The sequence below is a fragment of the Octodon degus genome, unplaced genomic scaffold (genome assembly GCF_000260255.1).
Source record: "Octodon degus isolate 3935 unplaced genomic scaffold, OctDeg1.0 scaffold00151, whole genome shotgun sequence".
Taxonomy (NCBI): Eukaryota; Metazoa; Chordata; class Mammalia; order Rodentia; family Octodontidae; genus Octodon; species Octodon degus.
In genome coordinates, this window is record NW_004524727.1 from 5,939,537 (window position 1) to 5,961,974 (window position 22,438).

General features: G+C 42.2%; 1 protein-coding gene across 3 annotated transcripts in view; it reads right to left on the reverse strand.

Annotated features, from left to right (window-relative positions):
* Nbas (neuroblastoma amplified sequence) overlaps window positions 1-22,438 on the reverse strand; it is a 244,270-nt gene that overhangs the window by 146,217 nt on the left and 75,615 nt on the right. For all 3 annotated transcript variants that reach the window (XM_023702419.1, XM_023702418.1, XM_023702420.1), the window contains exons 20-26: window positions 20,806-20,910; window positions 20,348-20,484; window positions 11,013-11,096; window positions 10,691-10,844; window positions 7,935-8,120; window positions 6,879-7,052; window positions 941-1,074 (exon numbers count right to left, since the gene is read on the reverse strand). In XM_023702419.1, the coding sequence (XP_023558187.1) occupies window positions 941-1,074; window positions 6,879-7,052; window positions 7,935-8,120; window positions 10,691-10,844; window positions 11,013-11,096; window positions 20,348-20,484; window positions 20,806-20,910 (974 nt within the window). The remainder of the gene's footprint in view (window positions 1-940; window positions 1,075-6,878; window positions 7,053-7,934; window positions 8,121-10,690; window positions 10,845-11,012; window positions 11,097-20,347; window positions 20,485-20,805; window positions 20,911-22,438) is intronic.

Consider the following 22,438-nt stretch of genomic DNA (forward strand, 5'->3'; position numbering starts at 1 on the left):
AAAAAATAAAAAATAAAAAAAAAAATTTAAAAAAAAAAATAAAGTCACAAAGGTGTAGAGGTCAGTGTGAGCTTCCATACTGTGACCTTTCACATGCTGTGAGGATCATATATCCTTCTCTAGATGTCCAACTTCTAATATGTGCTAGATTTAAAAAGACAGTAGAAGAATGTTACTTGGCTTTCAAAAAAGAAAATAAAATTTGATTTGCACACAAATAAATAATTCAAAAGAATGCTATATAAATTTCCCTTAAATAAAAAGCACTTAAAAACTATACACATTCATCCATTGCTACTTAAAAAGATCACTATAGGTAAGCAGCAAGAACAAACAATTCACAAATACAATTATCCCATAAGTATGAAAAGTGCTTAGTTAAAACATAACATAAAGCCAAATAAATCTACAAATTCACTTTTTAAAAGTATTCTTTGTGGGGCTGGTCAGACAGCTCAGCAGACTAAAGTGCCTACTTAGGCCAGGATCTGATTCCTGGTGTGCCAGCCCTGCCCCTGGGGCACGCTGAGACAACAACTGAGACTGGGCGTGGTGGCAAGTGCCTATAATCCCAGCACTTGGGAGGCTGTAAGCAGGAGGATCACTATGAATCTGATCTACATAGTGAGTCCCTGTAGGCCCTATACTACATACGTTAAAAAAAAAAAAGTATTCTTTGTTGTGGTGGTGGTATTTTTTGCTTAAAGGGATAACTGTCAAGTTTAACACAATTATAGCACAATAATCATAATTGCAATTAAAAATTTAGAAGTTCCTGCATATTGGTAAAAGAACAAGTTTGCCAGTAGACAACAGGGCAGCTCATGATTTTATTTTCTTTTTTATACACTTTGAATTTTTCCCAAACACTCTAAGATATACATTCAGGAAAGCAGTGTTTTAACTGTTAAAATAAAGGGCAGCCACAGCAGCTCCTTACCCGGGCCCTCTCTGAGGCAGGCACTCCAGGATGTCATAGCAGAGAGCGAGCTGGTCGCTACGTGTGCAGCTGTAGATGCACTCGAGCGCTGTGGCCATCAGCTGGTTCTCATCAGGGATAATTTTCTGTGGTAGCTAGTGTCAAAGAAAGCACACTGTACTGAATGCCAGTGGATTCAGTCTCCCTAGCCAAGAACTGCTGTCAGTAGAATATTAAATACTGCAATGAATCAGCCACAGAAACAAATTTTATTTTTCTTTAGTTTACAGACCTTGGGGTCTTTAATAATTCTAAATGAAATCACCCTTTAATTAAAGAATCAGCTAGAAAAGACCATTTGTAACCCATAGCTCTGCATCTGCTGAAAACACTCAATTTATGACCCACTCAAGATAAAACAGGAAAAGCACAATGAATTCAAAAGGCAATTCATTAAAAACACTATTTCTAAGCCTAAAGCCAAATTCTGTGTTTCAATTACAAAAATACATAAAATTCTTTAACTAATATTCAACAATATTAGAACCTATTACTTTTTCAGTATGCAATATATAGCACTCATTTAACAACAAAGGGCTGACATTCCATCCAAAACAAGCCCAAGTGGGACTCAGTATGACACAAACCACAGAAAGTACGCTATGTTCTGGTGCACAGAGGTGGCTACTTCTGGCCACATTTTATATTAAATATTGCATGCACTCTCCCCTTGAAAACCACAGATTCCTAACCTGGGAAGCATTTTCTCAGATATGAAAATAACCAACTGGTGCTCTGTTTTTCTCATCTATAATTCCAAAATATTAACAATGCCACCCTCAGACAGTGACTGAGGATTAACTTAATACTTATGGCATCCTCATGTTTTGACCAGAGAAACTAAAACAGAAGCTCAAAACTGCTTTCGTACAGCTCTTTCAACAGCAAAGTGAGTTTAAGATAATTTCTGAGATTATTATCTACTGGATATTTGCATTTTGACAGAAATTCACGATACACATAAAATACAAAAGTGACAGAAATCAACAAAGTCATTTCCTTAGAAGAATCACAGTAATGGATGTAAATGAAAAATACTGAAGGTTACTACATAAATAAAGCAGCCAGGTTAAGGATTTAGATACATGGCTTCAAGGTACTAAGAAAACAGCCTTAACTTAGCACTAGCATTTGACAAAGAGGTGAGCAGGGCTGCAAAATGAAGACAAGTCACATAGCAAAATAAGTTGTTAAAAATTCTTACAAGGGCTGGTGAGATGGCTCAGTGGTCTAAAGCACCTACTTAGAACAAGCTTAGCAAAGCACAAGGACCGCGGTTCAATCCCCCAGCACCACATGCCAGTCAGCCCCGCCCCCTGGTGGGCTGAGCTGGTCACACACAAATAAATAAATAAATAAATAATTCATACAAGATAACTTCTTATTTTGTGCTAGGTTCCATTCCTAAGTGCTATGCTTGTATTAACTTTTAAATTGTCATAACAACCCTGCAGGACTAACTCCAGTATTATTCCCACTTTACATGATGGGGAAACTGAGGTGCTGAGAGGTCAAGTGCTCAAGCTGCTGCAAGCACTAAATGGCAAAGCCAGGGCTGACATCCTTCAACATGGGCTCTCTGGTCCCTGGAAAGAGTCCAGACAGGCTGCCTGAAGAGACTGAGTGAGCGTGGGGATGAACACACATGTGGTAAGGAGGCACCAGCTCACATGAACCCTGAGCACCAGTTTCAGTCACAGGGACTGGGAAACCAGCTGAAGCACGAGCGAAAGCCCTTGATGTTTCACTCCATCTCCCTGATCCCTGGCTTTCCCTTTCCGAGACAGACATTAAAGGCCCTCTTTCAAGCCTGATTCCCAGAGTCTGCATTTGATCATGTGTGCTCAAAGCCTTCTACTGAAAACCTTTTAGCAGCACTTCCAGGTACAAGGGAATGAAGGGGACACTCCCTTGCCTCCACGCAAGCTCTCTGATGCTGCACACCAGATGACTCCTGTGTCCCGTGAACCACTTACCCTACCCCATTTATGTCACCTACATTAAATTGCAGTCATCACTAAGCACCTGAGGAAATTGGTCCCTGGATCCCAGTGGACACCAAATCTACAGATGCTCAAGGGCCTTGTATTCATATAAAATGGCATAATGTTTGCATATTACTGATACACGCCCTCTTATGTACTTCATTTCTTCTACATTATTTAAAATATCTAGCACACTGTAAATGCTATTTACGTAATTGTTATACTGTATTGTTCAGGAATGTGACAAGTCTGTAAGTTTTCAATATAAACACAATTTTTCCTTCAAGTATTTTGAATCCGGGTTCAGTAAAACAACAGTTGGTTAAGTCAAAGAATAAAAAAACTAAAGCCATGAAGGGCTGACTGTAATTCCACTCACCTAAATACTATGGGAGTAATCACAAATATACGCATACCTAAAACGTCTTCTCAAGAAATTGGCAACCTCCCCAAATCCACCGAATAATTAAATTTTAACTCCATTTCATTTTGACTTCAACTGGACTTTCCCAGATTTCTGTGATCCTGTGTATATGTTCCACACATTCTAGTCAATAAATTAATCTTTTTCTATCCTCATGCATGGAGCCTTTTCCCCTGTATTCCTATAGTACTAGCTCATGCCAGCTTATGCCATTCAGCATATTGTTCTGATACAATCTGTGGTGTATAAGAACTATGACACTCAGACTCACAGCATACTTCTCACCTGCGCCTGCATGATGCCTAACTGTATAGCTACCACACAGTGCCCCTTAGTTTGATCAGTCCTATCCTAGTATCCTGTGGGTGGTCTCTATTAAACCATTATCTGCCCTTCCTGAGCCATACGGAGGTACCTGCTCTCCTGGGGCTTTCAACAGTCTGGCTACACGGGTCTCTTGCATCATGGATAGCATACTACCATCCATACCAGACACCACAAGAAATGCAAATGAATCGTAATTTAGAAAAGTGAAGTCTTAAAACTGAGCATTATAGACATACAGAAAAGAATGGCAGATGATAAGACAAGAAATAAAAGAAGGAGCAAGGGGCCAGGCAGACAGCTCAGCAGCATAAGCACCTGGCTGGCAAGTGCAACGCCCTGAGTTCAATCCCCAGGACCAGAAGGAGGAAGAAGGAGGAAGAAGGAGGAAGAAGACGGAAGAAGGAGGAAGAAGACGGAAGAAGGAAGGAAGGAAGGAAGAGAAGGAGGAGGAGGAGGAAGAGGAGAAGGAAGAAGGAAGAAGCAGCAGCAGCAAAACGACATAGAATCAGCTTTCATACACAGAAATAAAGAGTGACAGGAGATGAGCGGGGAGAGCTCCATTTATAGCAGAATTCTTATAATGAAACAGGAATAAATTTTAAGAAATGTGCCAAACCCATAAGAAAAATTTTAAATTTTCCTGAAAAACATTTAAAAGCACACAGAAAAATGCAGTAACATCTCCTATGCTTAAATAAGGTGACTAAACATTATAAGCTCAACATGCAGAACTTATATCACAATAAAATATCACAATAAAATCACAATAAAAATATAAGAAAGTCAATTTTAGAATCAGACAAGCCTATACCAAAGTTCAGATAAAAAAAAAAAATCCAAGAATAGTTTCAAAATGATAAAAGTTAGGAAAAAATAACAAGGAAATGCTATCCTTATCTGACACTGAAACATGTTCTAAAATCTTTACAACTAAAATGGTATTGTATTATTGCCTGGATAGACAATCAGACCAGCATAAACACTCTCGAGTCAAATGTGTAACAACGGAAAATTGGGCACGTAACAAAAGTGGCATCTTCAGCAGCTCAGGCAGAGAGAAGCCCTCTAAGAAACAGTGCTGGGACAGCGGGGCAGCCATTTGCAAGAGGTGCTGAATATCATCAAAGTTAGTCAGTTGAAGACATTGTGCGATCAAACTAGGCCCACCTGGACACTTGGGAAATCTCCAGCCACTTGGTATCACCTAGGTGCATGGTCCCTTTGGGCAGGAAAAGTACACTGTAACAGGTTCCGGGATTAAGCTGTCAGTGTTTGGGGGGTCGTTATTCTCACTACTGCAGTCAGACTTTATAATTCAGAATAAAAGACAGTAAGCCAAGTGACAATTGCACTGGAGCCTTCAAAGGCAGCACTCGTGTCACGTCTGTCCTCCGCGCACGAGCAGCAGCCTGCAGCCCTGAGCTGCTGCCCCTCGCGCACCTTACACCACCTCCCCTTGCGCACCAGTATGGGCTGCACGCGCGCTGTGCACTTCTCGTCTCCTCGTCACTACGGTCTGCCTGCTATTTTCCTGATCAGTTATAAGGCTGGCTTATTTTTTCTCATTTCTACTACACTTCCTGAGTACAATTTCCCCACTCTCAGATCTACTTTAATTTTGGATATTTCTTTCCCCATGAAGAACACGGGCAGATAATCTTTTAAGATGGAGCTGTAAAAGACAAACTCAGTTTTCATTTATCTTTAAAAATATTCTATCTCTTGGTTTTCCAATTTCAGCTCTTCCCTAAACTGTGTCATACACTGTTTTGAGTCGATCCAGTGAGGTGCCTGTTTTCACGACTTTTGGTTCTCTTTCAGATCTTATGCTCCTTTCCTCATTACTCCTCACACATCACAGCCATCTCCCTCCTGACGGCTTCAATCTGTGAAGATTCATTTCAGCTCACAGACATTGCCTGGCTTTTGTGGGAAGTTATTCTGCCGAGGACCACTGGTGTACAACGAAGCAGCTCGCTAATTCCTGATTCTCCTTGTGGCATTCCTTTCCCAGGAGTAGGTTTGCCACAACACAAGGAAGTAGGTTCAACTCGAATTTCAAGTGGGAGCAGCACTGAGGGTCTCAGACAGGCATGGCCGGCAGGCTACTGGGCAGGCCACAGACACAAAGTCAGGACCACGAGGCCTGTACCATCCTGCCTCGTGCCTTCCAATGGGAAAAAACAACAGTGCACACTGCCTGGCTCTGAATTTTGGTTTTTTGAGACGGGGTCTTGCTAATGGCCCTGACTGGCCCTGAACTCACTGCAGATCCCATGCCGGCCTTGAGCTCATGGCAATTTCCTGCCTCAGCCTCCTGAGTGGTGGGATGACAGGTGTGTGCTGCCATGCTTCACTGGGTTGTTTTATTAATGCTATTCTGTTTGAGACAGAGGGTCACTATGTAGTTCAGAGTAGCTTTAAACTTTCTATGGAGCCCAGGCTGGCCCCAAACTCACAGAGATCCTCCTTTCTCAGCCTCCCAAATGCCAGGATGACAGGCATGTGCTACCATACCCAGCTGTTTTAATGTTATTATGAATACACTTACATAAACCAGAAGACAAAATTATTCTGATGACTCAAATGATTTTCACAGCTCATTTCTACACATGATGCACGAGACTTAGCATTAAATCTTCACACCCCTTCAAACTAATGAACTGCAAGTGCTTTCATCTCTCAATTCTGCATGCACACCACCACAGGGTACCCCACAGCCAGCGAAAGGCCACACTACACCTACATGGACTTGAAAGGATGAGTCCATGTGCCAACACTCCACTTCCTGTAATTTAGGGAAATGTTACTCATGAACAATTAACACCATATATCCAGAAGCAAAGTTCAAATACATCATGTCTTACTGAATAACACTAATTATAAAAACATCTCCAAATATTTAAATTCCAGACTCTACCTCAGAGTAACATTGAATTCAAATGGTAACACTTTATTGTAGTTCTATTTAATAGTCACTAACAATTTTTCAATGTTAACATGAGATGCAAAATGCTCCTGAAAAAAAGAACAGCATGACAACCATTTTCTTTTAGTTTAAAGAAAAACCATTTACAATGCCTATCATAAAAATTTATAAGTGAACCTAATTCTGTCAAGAAAAACATGCCAAACAATTTGAGAAGCTGTGGTTTCTACTCACCTCTCTCTTGGAATGCTGAAATATCTTCAGGGGCAGCCGTAAGTCCTCCTTGGCTAAAGCTACTAGATACTCTCTCAGCAGCCTACTGGCCACGCCAGGGGAGTGCTTCTCACAGCGGTGCAGGAAGGGCACCATCCACTGGTAGGCGCTTGTCACGTAGCTGTCCTCAGAACACTGAAAGTGTAATTTAGCAAAGCAAACAGAATGGCATTAGGCTGTGCACCTTGCCATATCAGACAACCCAGCGATGACGACTCAGGAGAAACGACGGATGCTGAAGCACACAGAGGTGGCTCTGCACAGAGGTGCTGCAGAGCTGTCACCCTGGAGAGCAGGCGACCACAGCACCACAGCAGCCCTGGGCTCAGACAGGACCTGGGTCATGGTCCTCCACAGCCTGGGCTTGGCTCTGGAAGACACACACCACTGTCACTCCTCACACAAGGTCCCCAGAACAGAGAAACCCACCTAGACAGGATGTGGGGCACGAAAAAAAGAGAGACTTTGGTCAACAGAAAGCGTGGGAGAGAACAAGGCAGAGAGAGAAAAAAACCTGAAAGAGACAAGTAGAGACAGAGTCGCCCTTCCTGTCCTGCTTCTGTGCTTTGCTTTGCCCTTTGCCATCACCTTTATGATCCCCAAAACTGCACAATCACTTCTCAGTCACCCAAAGACACGCCTGACCTCTGCAGAGGAGGCAATACCAGCCCACTTCCGGGGTTTCAGGACAGGAGTGGAGGAGAACAAAAACCAAGGTGGGGCCCACCCTGGGCAGGAAGCTGTGAAGAAGGTGAGACAGTGAGGAGAGAGATGCAGAGGAGAGAGCGCAGGCAAGAGGCAGGAGTGGGACCAGGAAAGACAATCAGGGCCGAAGGGCATGACAGTGGCCACATGTGAAGTGCCCTTCACAATTTCTCCCTATCATTCAATTTGGGGAGAAAAATCAAAAAACTGTCCTTTATTTAACTAAGTTGTTGGGCTTGTAGGACATTTCACTTCTGGTTGGGGACATGTATTAAAGGACAGAGAACACTTAAAAACAAAGTATAAACCCACACTGCTCATGAGCAATCTCAGCTTCTCAATGTCTTCCATCCTCTGGAGTTCTTCCAAGGTCAGGGCTGCATCACAGCCTGCTTCATACACCAGCGTCTCCAGGGTAACCAGGTTGTCACACAGGAGCAGAAGCCCAGGGATCTGCCGCTCCATTCCAAGGCGAACCAACGACAGCGCACAGTCCACCTGCAAATGGAAGGACAGGGAGCTGGGCTGGTCTATTTCTTACACTCTGAAGATAAAGCTTCCAGGGGAGAGCCACCTCTTATTATAAAAACCCTTTACAGGTCACACGTCTTTACTTACTATAAAAAAGAATTCTTTGTCAAATATATTAAATTGTTTCAAAGGTAGAAATTGGAAGAAATACTGGCCATACCAATACTAAGGGAAAGTAATTCCATTCAATTTTGCTATAAGCCTAAAATACCTCTAAAAATAAATACAAGAACATAGAAAACATAATTTTTTAAAAGTGAGTTTATTTTGCATTCTAGGGTATGGTTCTTTTTCTTTCTGTTATCACAATTTTTTGAAAGTGAATAATGGTTCAAGTTTGGGTAACTGGATGCATTTGTAAAGTTTCTGCGCAGCACGTGACGCTAACTCAGACAACACCATGACAGGCCGCATGTGCCTATACAGTGCCTCACCACTCCCGCCGGAGATCCCTTGGTCAGCTGCTATCGGTGAGTTTCTCTCCCTTATAGGCGAAGTGCTGACACCTTGACTAAGGTAACTGAGGATGTACCCTAGGACTACTTTGCCAATGAGAACAGAATGGGTCACCAGGAGGCCCTGTGAAAGTCCAGACAGGCATCTGTGCTGGGATGGACATAGAGCCAGGGAGCAGGGTCAGCCCGCAGGCCGCGCCACCCAGGACACGAGAGGGCTGCTGCCCACCTGGCCTGCTTTCTGCTCACCTCTCAGACATCCCAAAACCTCACTCTTACCAGCAGAGTCCAGATCAACTTAATTTAACCATCCCACAAATTTCTTTCTGATGTGATTGAATTTACAGTAAATTTTCCTTTAATGTAGCTAATATATAAAGCAGAGGAAGATTTTACTTAGTTTTATTAAACATTTTAAACCACGCCTTAGTTGTTCACAACTCTGACAGCAATTTGTGGCATTTAATGTAACAACACACCTGAATCCATGTGTGATTTCACACTCCCTTCAAAGTGATGGCATGCTAACTTTATGGCCTTATGTGGCCTGGCCGAGCATGGACCTACTGTAGTTTATATATCCTGTATATTGAATTAGGTTATCCCGTTAATTCTTTGGAAATTAGTTCTGAAGATAAAACACAATATCTATGATTCTTACACTATGATAAAGAAAGCATTATAAGGCCAGCCAGATAGCTCAGCAGATTAAAGCACCTGCTTAGGAAGACGCAGGGACCAAGGCTTGGTTCCCTGTGTGCAGCGCTGGCCTCACCCCCGGGGTGCGCTGAGACGGTGACTGAGACTGCGCGTGGTAGCCATGGTGGCACGCCCCTGTAATCCCAGCACTTGGGAGGCTGAAAACAAGAGCTGCACTACAAATCCTATCTCTATAGTGACACCCTATAGACCCTGTACTAAATATATTATTTAAAAAAAAAAAAAGCATTATAAAATATTTGCTACAATGGGTCTTTTATACACTACAATGAAAACCACTCTCTCACGACATACACACTTTGCTCAAAGCCCCTGGTCTGTGCAGCCTATCTCTGTCACACAGGCTCTGCATGGCAATGAGGATCTCGCCTGGCCTGCCCAGGGTCCCTTATGCAGGGTTGCTCACCTTGTTTCTGAGGACCTTGGTTTATCTATACAAAACATAGATAAGTCAATATGGTTTTCTCTAAAGATTCTTTTCATTATACCTTAAGATCCTACATACTTTCCAATGTAGTATGGTCCTTACCCATCTCCAAAATTTTGGGACACCAATGAGAAATATTCTTGGCTACCACACAAAAAGTTTGGTCTAAAAAGGAAAAGTCACCTGCTGGCCAGACCTCAAATCAGACCTCAGAGTGCCTTCAGCAGTGCTGTGCTCTGTCACGAATCTCTGCTCTCCAAGAGGTGAACCTCAGCTTAACTTACAAAGCCTTCAATCAGCAGAACATCCAAGGCTCTTGAAAGTAGATGTCTTTTGTCCTCAACAGCTCTGGAACTGAACCCAACCCCATGAGAAAACCAAGGTAAAGAAGAAGACATCATCAGCCCCAGGCTCCCAGGTCCTTTAGGGCAAGAGTGAAGATCCGAGAACCCGGCCACCTTGGGCCCAGCCCACGTTGTCATTCTGAGTCACACCCAACTTGAACATTCTTATTAGGGACCTAAGTAAGGGACAGGACTGCCAGACAACAGACACAGTCCCAGAAAACAGCAGAAAAAGCTGTGAAAAAGGTTCATGAAGAACAAACCACAGGCAACTGAGCTGCCACACCCTCATGGGGCTGGTCAAGCATTTCTCTGTAGGAACAATCTTTTAAGTAAATGTGGTATTATTAAGTATAAACTACACAGAAAATCAGGTGTTACAATATACATGTAAAAAAGGATCCTAGACAACTTCTCTTCCATATATTTGCACTGTAAGATTCAAAGCAACATAAAAGATCTGAGGCAAAGGATGAACAAATGAAAATAAGAAGAAATGTTAACTTCATCCCTTAAAATTGTGACTGCTGGCAGCACAGCCCACATCCAGGGCCCCCCCAGCACCCTGAGTGGGGCAGCGGGAAGCCTCACCTGGCCGGCATGGCGCTCGATCTCCTCAGCCCTGCTCTGGTACCAGCCCATCACTTCTTCCACTCCCAGCTGTGTGGTCCGGAACCGCAGCAACTCAGGCTGCGCAGCATAGAGGAACTCACTTTCATCCTGCAGGCTTGGCTCGACAACCATTCTGTGACAGAAGGAACAGTACTGACTCAATTGCTGCAAAACATATATAACTGTGAGAGAAAAAACAAGGACCGAGGGGAACAGCAAGAGGCTACAGGACACACAGCACTCTCACTGGGTGCCCGCCTCAGCCTCCCAGAAGAAGATGCTAAGGCTGGCCCCTACTAACCTGCACTCCAGTTCCTCACACCAGTCTTTAGCTCGGTGTTTACGCTCAAGCCAAGGAATGATCACCAAGGAGTCACCATGACAACTGGAATGTAAAAGAGAATAAACAAGCATTTAAAACTCACATCTCCTAGCTTCACAAGAAATATGGATGTCAAAAAATATCTAACAGCCCTAAGCACCAAGGCTCCCGCTTATGGCACTGACAGCTCACAGTGGTGTGGTGCACAACAGCTTACAGTGACAATGTGTACCTGGGACATACTGTGCTGCTGACCTCCAATCATAAAAGGTTCAAGGAGCAAAATAAACTTTAAAAGAAAAACTGTGGCAAAGAATTCAAAAACTGGTAAGATGTATACCCATTTCATACATTTTTTAAATATTTTCCAACAGCCCATACTGCATGATCCTCACAACAACATGGAGGTTCCCCAGCCCAAACCTCAAGTCCAGGGGAGGGCCATCCAATAGGCTTCCACTGGTCACAGAAATGTGTGTCTGCACCGCACCACACAGTGACCCCTCAGTACATGTAACAACCCCCAAAGAAGACACTGTGCTGAAAAAGTTGTCATTCCAGTTCATTTCTATTAATTTCAGCTTAAACAGCCACATGTGGTCAGCACTACCATCTGGGAGAGCGCAGACCCAGAAGATGGGGTAATAACTGCAAGAGCTGAAATGCATCATGAAAAGATGACCAAGAAATCTGAAAGGGGCAAAGGTGAGCCCTGGGGGAATGGAATTGGGAATGAATTTAAAGGACAGGAAAGGCAAAGCCAGTATGCACAGCAAGGAAACACATCTTTTTGCAAGCTCTGCTGCCTCCAGCATGTGACTTTCTACCTCAAAGGAGGGCCCTTTAGCTCAAACAGCCAGGAATCTGTAAAGACAACTAAATCGTTCTGAACTAAGGACGAAGACAACACATTTAAAAACAAACTTCTATTGCCTTGCTCTTATAGCTCAACAAAACATTTTCTCCCATTTTCCTGAAATTTACCATAGCCCAAGACAAAGGCTTGCACTTTCTCTTATTACCAGGGGCACCAGAAGCCAAGCCCAGGGAGATCAGCTGCGGGAGCTGAGGTTGTGACCCCACACAGCCTGGGGCTCTAAAGAAAAACTGGATAAAAATACACACTTTCCATGCTCTCAACCTGAAACTAAAATTTCTGTTGAGGCCAGAACTTGTGGGGTGTGCTGGGCAGCAGTGGGGACAGGAGCCACGGCCTGGGACGAGTTCTTGGTGACGACAACCAAGTCTTCCACTTGTGAACCCAGAAGCTGTTTCTGCTGGGTCCCTCAAGAGGTACCATTGAAATAATTATGTAGTATGAGCTCTTCAGCCAGATATACTTAGTTGGAAATTATAGTCTACAAAGGTGTAAAGTTTAATTATTTTCACTGAACAGAAAAGGGTAAAAAAAATCTTTATTTACAAAAAAACATTAAAAGCAAGTTCTACCCAAAGGTCTCCTCTGAAAGACTGAGAATAATGTTTTGATGCAATTTTAAGACATAATACAACTTATTCACTCCTGAGTATGCTCCCAGTCCTGTTGCTGCCATTAAGAGATCAACAATGATTACAACAACCCTCTGATCGTTCACTAGGAATCAACTGCACACACAGTGTTCCCCCTTGGTCCTGCCAAGCTACTGCAGTAGCAACACTGCCATGCTCACAATGCAGTGAGAAAACCAGCACCAGTGCAGCTGTCACCCCCACAGTGAACAAATGCTGGACCCCTGACCCAAAGCCACTGGACAGAGTCCTGGGGGAGGGAGCTCGCAACTCAGCCAGCAGGAGCTCTGCCGTGAGGTGGACGGAGGTGACCGCACAGCCCACCCTTATCCCAGCACACCCTCCCTCACACACAGGACTAGCCCTGGACCTGGGCCTAACAGCAAGTGGGCACACGGAGCCTCCCCAACAGCACAGCCAGCCAAGAGCACACACACGCCCTCTACGCACATGTCTAAAGGAGTCACCTAGGGCTGGAGAGATGGCTCAGTGGTCTAAAGCACCTACTTGGAACAAGCTTAGCAAAGCACAGGGACCGCGGTTCAACCCCCCAGCACCACATGCCAGCCAGCCCCGCCCCCTGGTGGGCTGAGCTGGCCACACACACACACACACACACACACACTAAATAAATGTAATAAATAAATAAATAAATTTAAAGGAGTCACCTACACTAAATCTGCATGAAGCTACAGTTTGAATAAAAACAGCTGAATATCATACTGCTCCCCTCATAGCTCCCTCAGACACTGCACACAGTATCGTTTCCCTACAGTTCACAAACTCTCAGCACCCCAGTTCCTAAAAGATCCTCCACTGCACTGCTCCCCGCCAGTCACCTTGGAAGGCAGGGACAGTTTCCAAACCTGAAACATTTACTTATTCATTTATTTACTTATTTACTTATTTATATTTTCATGTATTTGGTACAGGGTCTCACTATGCAGCTTGGACTCATAGTGATCCTCCTGTCTTGGCCTCCCAGTGCTGGGCTTACAGGCATGCGCCACCATGCAGGTTCTCAGTGGTCAGCTTACTGTGCCAGGAGGGCAGGGCCAGCACAGCATGTGGGGCCCAAACCCAAAATATAAGCCCACCTGTATTGTTCTATGTTCCTAGCAACTCAGAAGTAAGCCAGACAAATAGGAAAGGAGCAATGACTAGCTAACTAACCAACCTTTCCATTTTCAAGGGAAAAGAACCACCTAAGAATTAAAAGAGTGAATGCAGTGCCCTAATCTTTCAGCCTACAGTGTAAGGGACATTGCAGCACAATAACCAAATTATGTAGGACGACAATAATCAATTCAAAGTGATTTTTAAAATTTCACGGAAGAAAAACTATCTATAACAGAACTAAGCTATCAAGAAACGTAAGTAAAAAGAAATTCATACCTGTTTACTCAACACCCCCCACAAGGATTCTTTTGAACTAACATGTTAACCTGGAACTTCATTTGCATCTTGAGAATGAAATGGATGGTACTGCCCAGTAGATGAACAATTTCAGAGTGAAGATTTATTCAGATTGCTCTCTCCTGCCTGAACTTCTCAACATAAAAAGATACTCAATAGCCCAAGCCCAGATCAAAACGCTTTGTCTTCAAGAACCTGAGCTCCACCTTCACAACAGAAAATGTTTTCTCATTTCATGGTGATCACTTTTATCCCAAGCCTACTCGATTCTCCCCTCTATATTAGACAACTGTCTAGAACAGAGGAATGCATCTCTCCAACCTATTTTTCTTTCTGTTTTGGACATGCAAATAGTACATCATTTTATTTGAGTCTAGAGGCATAAAAAAATACAAAGAAGAAATGTTTTTAAACATGTTACAAGTAAGTTAGTGTCCTATTACCACTAATTTAAAATTTTATATTTGTTTTGGTTATAAAGTTTTTACTGAGTAAATTAGTAAGAGAACATTTGTTTGTTTGTTTTGTGGTAGCAGGGATCAAACTCAGGCCAGGCAAGCACTTATTCCACTGAGCTATCTCCCCAGCCCTAGTAAGAGAACATTTGAAAATTCATCTTGTAGGACTGCAGAAGATAATTTGGAATAAAAGAAACACACATACTAATTCTTAACTCTTTTATTCTATGACCCATTTTATTTATTTGTTTGTTTGTTTGTTTGTATTTTAGGGAAGGGTCTACAGGGTGTTCAGGGTCTCACTACTGGATCGGACTTGTAATGATCCACCTGTTTACAGTCTCCCAAGAGCTGGGATTAAGAAGACATAAGTAAGCTCCTTAGTGTTGCTGCATGGAATAAACACTAGTGAGTCTACATAACATGATAGATTTTTCATGCACGATGGAGGCATTTTTAAAATAAACTACAAGGGCCGGCCAAATAGCTCAGCGGATTAAAGCACCTGCAAGCAAGCACAAGGGCTAGGGTTCGATCCCCAGGCCTGCCGTGCCGGCCCCACCCCTAGGGCACGCTAAGACAGCAACGGGCATGGTGGTGTACATCTAACCTATTTTTCAATGAAATAAACTATTACAAAGCAATTTAGAAATATTTTAATTTTTAAACCACTCTCATGTGTACTCATGACATAAATTTGACTCAAGTAAAGATTAAAATTCAAAGATCAACATCTGCTCTGCAAGAAACACTAGCTACGACCCTTACAGAGTACAACATTTCAGACTGTCCATAAAACTGCAGAAGAAGGCCAAAGTTGTTCACTTAAGAACTGTTCTCAGGGCCAAGGAGATGGCTCAGTGGAATAAGTGCTTTCCTGGCAAGCACAAGGGCCTGAGTTTGATCCCTGGTTCCATAAAAAAACTGTCCTCTGTTGCTTTTCAAGGAAAAATCAGCACAGTAACTGATATTCTGACCAGAAAGTCAGCTTTGGCTTCAATGAAAAAAATCTTCCCTTTAAAAAATGACAAATTAGGGGAGATAGCTCAGTAGAATAAGCACTTGCCTGGCAAGCACAGGGTCCTGATTTCAATCCCTGATACCACAAAAAATAAATAAATAAAATTAAAAATTAAAATTAAAAAATGCCAAATTAATGTAAGTTATTCACACACCACTAATCTGAAACTAGAAGCACAGCACACAGTGGGCTCCTTCCTATCTTACAACTACAAAGAGCTGAGGTAATGTCTGATCTTTCTAAAGAGAAATTCTCTGAGATTGATTCAAGTGATAAGATACATCAATTGCCCTAATCAAATGTGTTGTACTATATAGTGAAGTTTTGCTTTTCTGGCATAAATTTTCTATTGTTCTAATAACAGTAAAAGTGCTGATGTCTAGCCACTTAGATCCAAGAATTATAAAACAAAGAATAAAAAGGCATGGTCTCCCTCTAGTCCAGTTTAGAAATAGCTTTTGTAGCATGAACAGAAGGAGGCAGGAGAAACCGGTTTTTTGTTTTTTGTTTTATGTATTTAGTACAAGGCAGGCCTACAGGGTCTCACTACACAGATCAGGCTTATAGTGACCCTCCTGTTTTCAGCCACCCAAGCATTGGCATTACAAGCGCGCACCACCACGCCCAGTCTGAAATCGAATATATCAGAAAACCAGCAATTCCTGAACGCAGCAACTGGGCTCATTCCCAAAACCCAAGTGCAGGGGCTGCCCAAAGGTCAGGCATAGTGAGGCACACAGAAAGTGGGCTAGGAAGGAGTGTGAGACCACCTGCCTTCTCAACTCTTGGCAGTGTTTTTAGAGAAGAAAGAGAAAGCCCACGCAGAGGTCTGTCTAGCCTGGGTTCACTCTGCACAGCTGGCCTTGCCTGTGCCTGAGGGAAGGCAGGAACTGAGGTGACCTAATAGACCATGGGTGGTGTGTATAAGTAACAAATCTTCTTTTAAAAAGTATCTTTCAAAGCCAGGCGTGGTGAGGCATGCCTGCAATCTCAGCACTCAGGAGGCTTAAGCAGAAAGGATCTTCGCAAATTCGAGACCAAGCTGGGCTACAAAGTGAGCCTAAAAGCCAGCCTGAACTGCATTATGAGACTTTGTCTCCAAAATAAAAAATAAAAAATAAAAATAAATAAAATAAAATAAATGGGGCCAGGGAGATGGCTCAGTACAATAAGTGCTTCCCTGGCAAGCGCAAGGGTCTGAGTTCAATCCCCGGTTCCGGAAATAAATAAATAAATAAATAAATAAACAAACAAAATAAAAAGTATCTTCCAGATTTTATTTACTCTTTCAGGTTCTTACACTAGGAAGATAGCATGACGTTTACACATGTGGATCTGATTTATTTCACTTATGCGTATGGTCTCTGGTTGCATAATTTACCTATAAAAGCCTTGAGTTTATCCTTTTTTATAGCTGATAATACTCCACTGCACAAAAATATATCTTTTTTATCCATTCCTCAGTTGATGGTCTTTGGGTTTTTTCCAAGATTTAGCTATAACAAATTGTGCTGCTATAAACATGGGTGCACATATATTGCTGTGGTATGAGGTTTTCTATTCCAAAAGGTACAACAGATACTGTAAAAAGGAAAGAAACTATTCAAAGAGAAGGAACAACTGGGATGAAGGAAAGCAAAAAAAAAGAATGAAGGAATATATACATATATTTATATAGTTTAAAGTATATAATATATAGTGTGTGTATATATATATAATATATAAATGTATATGCATGCACAGAATAGCTTGGATAATTACAGTGCTGACTTTTTCTGATCTATTGAAAGAAGCAGTTAATGCTTCAATTTTTTTTCTTTTTCTTTTCCTTTTTTTTTGGCAGAACCGGGGATTGAACTCATGCCCTTGCACTTGCCAAGAATACTGAGCCATCTCCCTGGCCCCAATTTTTTTTTTGTTATTTTTAATTTTTTGACCAATTTCACATGCCTGTATCTGGTAATCGGAACAACTTATCTGAAGAAAACAGTATGCAATATAACAACCTACCATTTTGTTTAGAGAAATTCTGTATCATTTCTTAAGTATCAAGTTCTTTTTTTCTTTTTTTTTTTTAATTTTATTTATTTATGTGTGTGTGTGTGTGTGTGTGTGTGTGGCCAGCTCAGCCCACCAGGGGGCGGGGCTAGCTGGCATGTGGTGCTGGGGGATTGAACCGCGGTCCCTGTGCTTTGCTAAGCTTGTTCTAAGCAGGTGCTTTAGACTACTGAGCCATCTCACCAGCCCCTCTGTATCATTTCTAATTTTTTTCTCTTACTATTTTTTATTCTCTTTTAAAAAAATAAAAGTATCTTTCTCATAACCCAGGTGGGACCAACTGGCAGGCCTAGGTCCCTTCCTCAGCATGAAGTGCCCCAGAACCTGCAGGTAGGGCTTGCCCTCAGTCAGGCAGGATGCGTCCCTGTGACCCCAGGCTGAAGGGCAGCTGTGTGCACAAGGCACAGAACGAGGTCAGGAGAGTACCCTTCCCCTCAGCCAGTGGCGCCACAGGACTTGAAGATGAACACCAAGTGTTCAGAGAACAAGTCTAAAGGGGAACTACTTCTGAAAGTATCTTCCAGTCTGAAATCTGTAAGGAGCCAGGTCTGAACAGCATAAAAGATGGTAGCCGGACTGCCCGGCTACTGGAGCTTGTCCCATGCTGGCAGGGTACTCTCCCCTTGGGACTGCCTTAGCCTCTGAATGCACAGATGGCCTAATACACCAAGCACATACCCTAAGAGCCCCACGCCGCACACCACACGACAGCCCAGGCTCGGGAGGATGGCTCTGTCCACAGTCAGTCTGGGACTAAAGGTAGGAATTCAAGATGGGAACAAGGAGATGGACGGAAATGAAATGATTTACTATATTAACAGGTACAGGGCACCATGGTCAAAGGATCAGCAAATTATAAGAACATAAGAAAAAGAACAGCTACTGGGAGGCCTCGCAGAAGATGCTATTATGCCTAAAGCATTAACTCTGGCTTTGTTTTTCAACAGCCTAAATTATAAGAGGATAGACACATTACCATTAAAGAAAAGGGAAAAATTAAAGAAAAGGGAAAAACTTCATTTTTCTCCATGGATTTAAAGATGAACATAACTTAAAGACTCATATGAAATCAGAGACTTGAAGTTTTTCTCAATGTTGAATCCTGAAACAATGATTTAACAGATTCATCTTGTAACACACTCTGCTGTGAGACAGTATAACTGAAATGCTTATTATAATTTAAACAGCTCCCCAAGGAAGGTACCTGTAGGAACTACAGGGCATCCAAAGACAGCACAGCATAAGACACTGGGAAGCTATTTCCTAACCAATTCTGAAATTTGAGGTTAAAATCCAATGCTCAAGCAATCATCAGAAAACAATAAACATGAATGCATTTTAATCTAAGGAGAAAATATCTTTGAAAAACACTTTGACAGGCAGTAGTAGTCCTTTTCTGTAGACTAGCGATTTAGCTGACAAAGTCATCTCTATTCAAATTAGATCTATTTTGTAAGAAGGCAAAGAACAAGGCAATTTTATTCTGAAACGTTCTTAGAAAATATATTTACATATCACAAGATCTAAAATTATGTGAAAATGAAAAAATTATCTCATAATTTTTGCTTTTATCAGAAAAGGTTTTTTAGTAGTAAAAATAATGCAAAATAAGAAAATATATATGTAGAGAGTACTGACCTACAACACTCAAACATAAGGTCCATGCTGGCTTCACATATATACATTAGCATATTCTAAACCTCTGTAAATCCAGGTTTCTAGAAGAGCAGGGATAACAGAAAATGATTCTGAAACCAGATAAAAATATAAGCCAGATCATGGCAATCACTCTGTGTATATTGTTCAACATCAGCACATAAGCCTAAACCTGTATCAGGTGGGGGAAGCACGCTGAGCGAGGGGGCCGGACGACCCAGCACCTAAGCACATGTGTCTCAGGGCTGGAGCTGGCACAGCGACTTCTCGCACAACTGTCACAAGCTCCTACCAGCTGTTCCATCTCACACTGACCAACTTACCTGCCACTAAGGTATGCAACATGAGTAAGCAAGAGAGGAACTAACTGCCAACTCACTCTAAAGAAGAGCAAACTCAAAGTCAGAAAAGACAAACCACACAATTACTAAGGGGCTACATTCGGCAGGGGCGCACTCGCTGTCCCACAGATGGACGCTGCCACTCTTGTCACCTGCCTCGACTTCCTAACTGGCCTACCTGTAGTATGCTCCACGCGCCTCTCTACTCCCAAGCACCCTTCGGCCCGGGACAAACAGGCTCCACATCTCTCAGTTACGCAAAAGAGAAAATATATTCTCCTTGCTGATGTTCCAGCCTCCAGAAAATTGCAAGGGGAAATACTGGGCCAGGACATCCACATGGCCTGTCACGCGCTGCAGCCCAATCAGCAAGCAGTCTTGAAATGGAACAAAGGGGCACTCGTCCTATAGCAGTAGTGTGTCAACTCTCCAATCTGTCTTTGTGTCTCTGGAATTTCAATCAGAGAAAAGGTTGCTGAGCGCTGCAGCATGCAGACACTCCTGGGTCCCTGTACCATCGGAGCTAGGTGCGATTTCTAAGAGAGACAGCTAGCTCAAACAGACCTCATTCAACTGTTGCCGACCAGAAAACAGTATATGTTGAACATGTAAGAGGAAAATCAGGCTTTTAAAAGAAAATAGGTTTTGTCCATTAAGTTAAAGTGATCCTACTAAACAGGCAAATGTATTTTCACTTCAGTATAATTTTTAAAAATATGTTGAAAATAATTATATTACCAGAGGGAAAAATTAACTACATCACATTTTTCTTTTTTAATTTAAGATATTTGGCATGAAATAAAAACTTTCTGTAACTTCCAAAGAAGGCAAAACTGGGTGAGCGGAGCCACATACCGAGCTTCAGGCAGCAGTGCAGAATACTCATGCGGGGAAGTGGTCTCCGGAAAGTTGGAGAGAATCGCAAGGCGGTGAGGAAGCAGGTCGGAGCCGTGGTACGTAAGCAGGATCTCCAGGGCTCGTACATTACTCTCCTGCATAAGGAGCAATAGGGACCTCAGAAATACAGGGGCAATCCTATGCAACAACACCCAAAACCTACATTTTATGCAGTTTTGACATGGCATACTTTGAAATAGTCCCAACTTTGTCTTCGCTTATATAATTTCAATCTGTTACAAAAGTTATTTATTTTTAAAACTCTAAGTCATGCATAAAATCTCTAAAATTTCCTCCACATTTCTTAGTATGACAACTTAGTACATATAGTACAATGGTACATGGTAATAACATTGACTGCAAAGCTCCAAGAGCATTAATAATCGTAATTGTTCTGTTTACAAAAGAGAAATTACCCGAGCATAAGTTCTTGCTGAGAGAACAATATTCTGCCTCCTGAAGGTCTTAAAGAACTCAGCATCATATCTCTGTTCGGAGACATGAGGCACTCCTAGGATTTCCTAAGGGAAAAGAGAGATTTAATGAAAGACACTTAAATATGGATGACAAGAAAATATTAAAAACCTTTATGATTATGCCTTATAAATAAAGTCCGAGTTAATTAATTTCAATCATCAATTGTTAAGTAAAGTACTACAATTGCATTCTTGCCATCATTTTAAAATGGGCCATATGGATAAGGACTGATTTTTTTTTTAATCCAGAAATAAACGAAATAGGCAATAGAAAATAATTACAATAGGACAACAAACTCCAACCACCTGGTAGAAACAAGTAAGTGCCAGCTATACAAGGTCATACAGCACCTACCACCACTACCTCAGAACTTCAGGTTAATTTTACATAATATCGATTTCTGTAAAAGACAGACTGAGCCACCTGTTCATCCTCCAAATATCTACAGAGTGCCCAGTATGTGTGAGGACACTGTGAAGGTGTTGGCAACTCCCTGAACCACATGTTTTCCCCTGCCTTTCCCTTCCCTCCAAGTACCCTAAAATCCATCAGGGACATGAAACAACTGTTTAAAACAATTTTTAAAAAGAAGAACCTTGAGACCCAGAGCACAGGCCCGGAGAGTGAGTGAGACCACCCAGGGCCGCGGGATCCTGAATAGACCCAGAGCGCAGGCCTCAGTAAGTGAGTGAGACGACTGAGGGCCGCGGGATCCTGAATAGACCCAGAGCGCAGGCCCAGCACGGAATCCTTCAGCAGAACTCCCTGCAAAGAGGCTAGAGGCAAGATCCACCCAGCTGATTCTGGAGCAGAACATCTTGCCAGAAAGACACAAAGGGTTCAACTCTAACGGCTGCAGCAGAAAGAAGTGGAGCACAGCAGCCAGATCCAAGCAACACCCACCTGGAGGAATCTGAACTTCATAGATCCGGACCTGGTGCTAAGGTAATAACTCTATCCAAGGTCTACACCAAAGGTCAGAAGACAGTGGTGTACAAAATGACAAAGAGAAGGAACAAAATGCAGTCTCAGGCCCCGAGTCCACCCAGTACAACTGCAGAAGACACTAGCACTGAGGAAACTGGAAATCACACGCCAGATATCTGTGAAATAATAGTGTTGACAGTGAAGAATCAACTGCAGAAAGGTATAGAAGAAATCAGATCAGAAATAATTTCGAAACTAAAATGTAGTGGTAACTATAATCAAAGAAGTACTAAGTGCTTCTAAAGAATACACTGATAAAAAAAATAGAGGAGAATATAAAAATGATGGAACCCCTGAATAAACAATTTAGGAAAGAAACAGAATCTATGAAACAGGTTCAAAGTGATATACAGGAAATTAAAACCTCAATCACAAGCTGGCAAAACTGTTTGAGGGAAAGTGAAAATAGACTTTCTGACCTGAAAGACACCATTGCAGCTAATGAAAAAGTAAGAAAAGATCCCTTAAAAACAACTAGGATGCATGAAAAAATAATTCAATACCTGCAAGACGATGCAAAGATGAACAATGTGAGACTAACAGGCATCAATGAGAAGGAAGGAGTCAATACAAATGATATAAAAA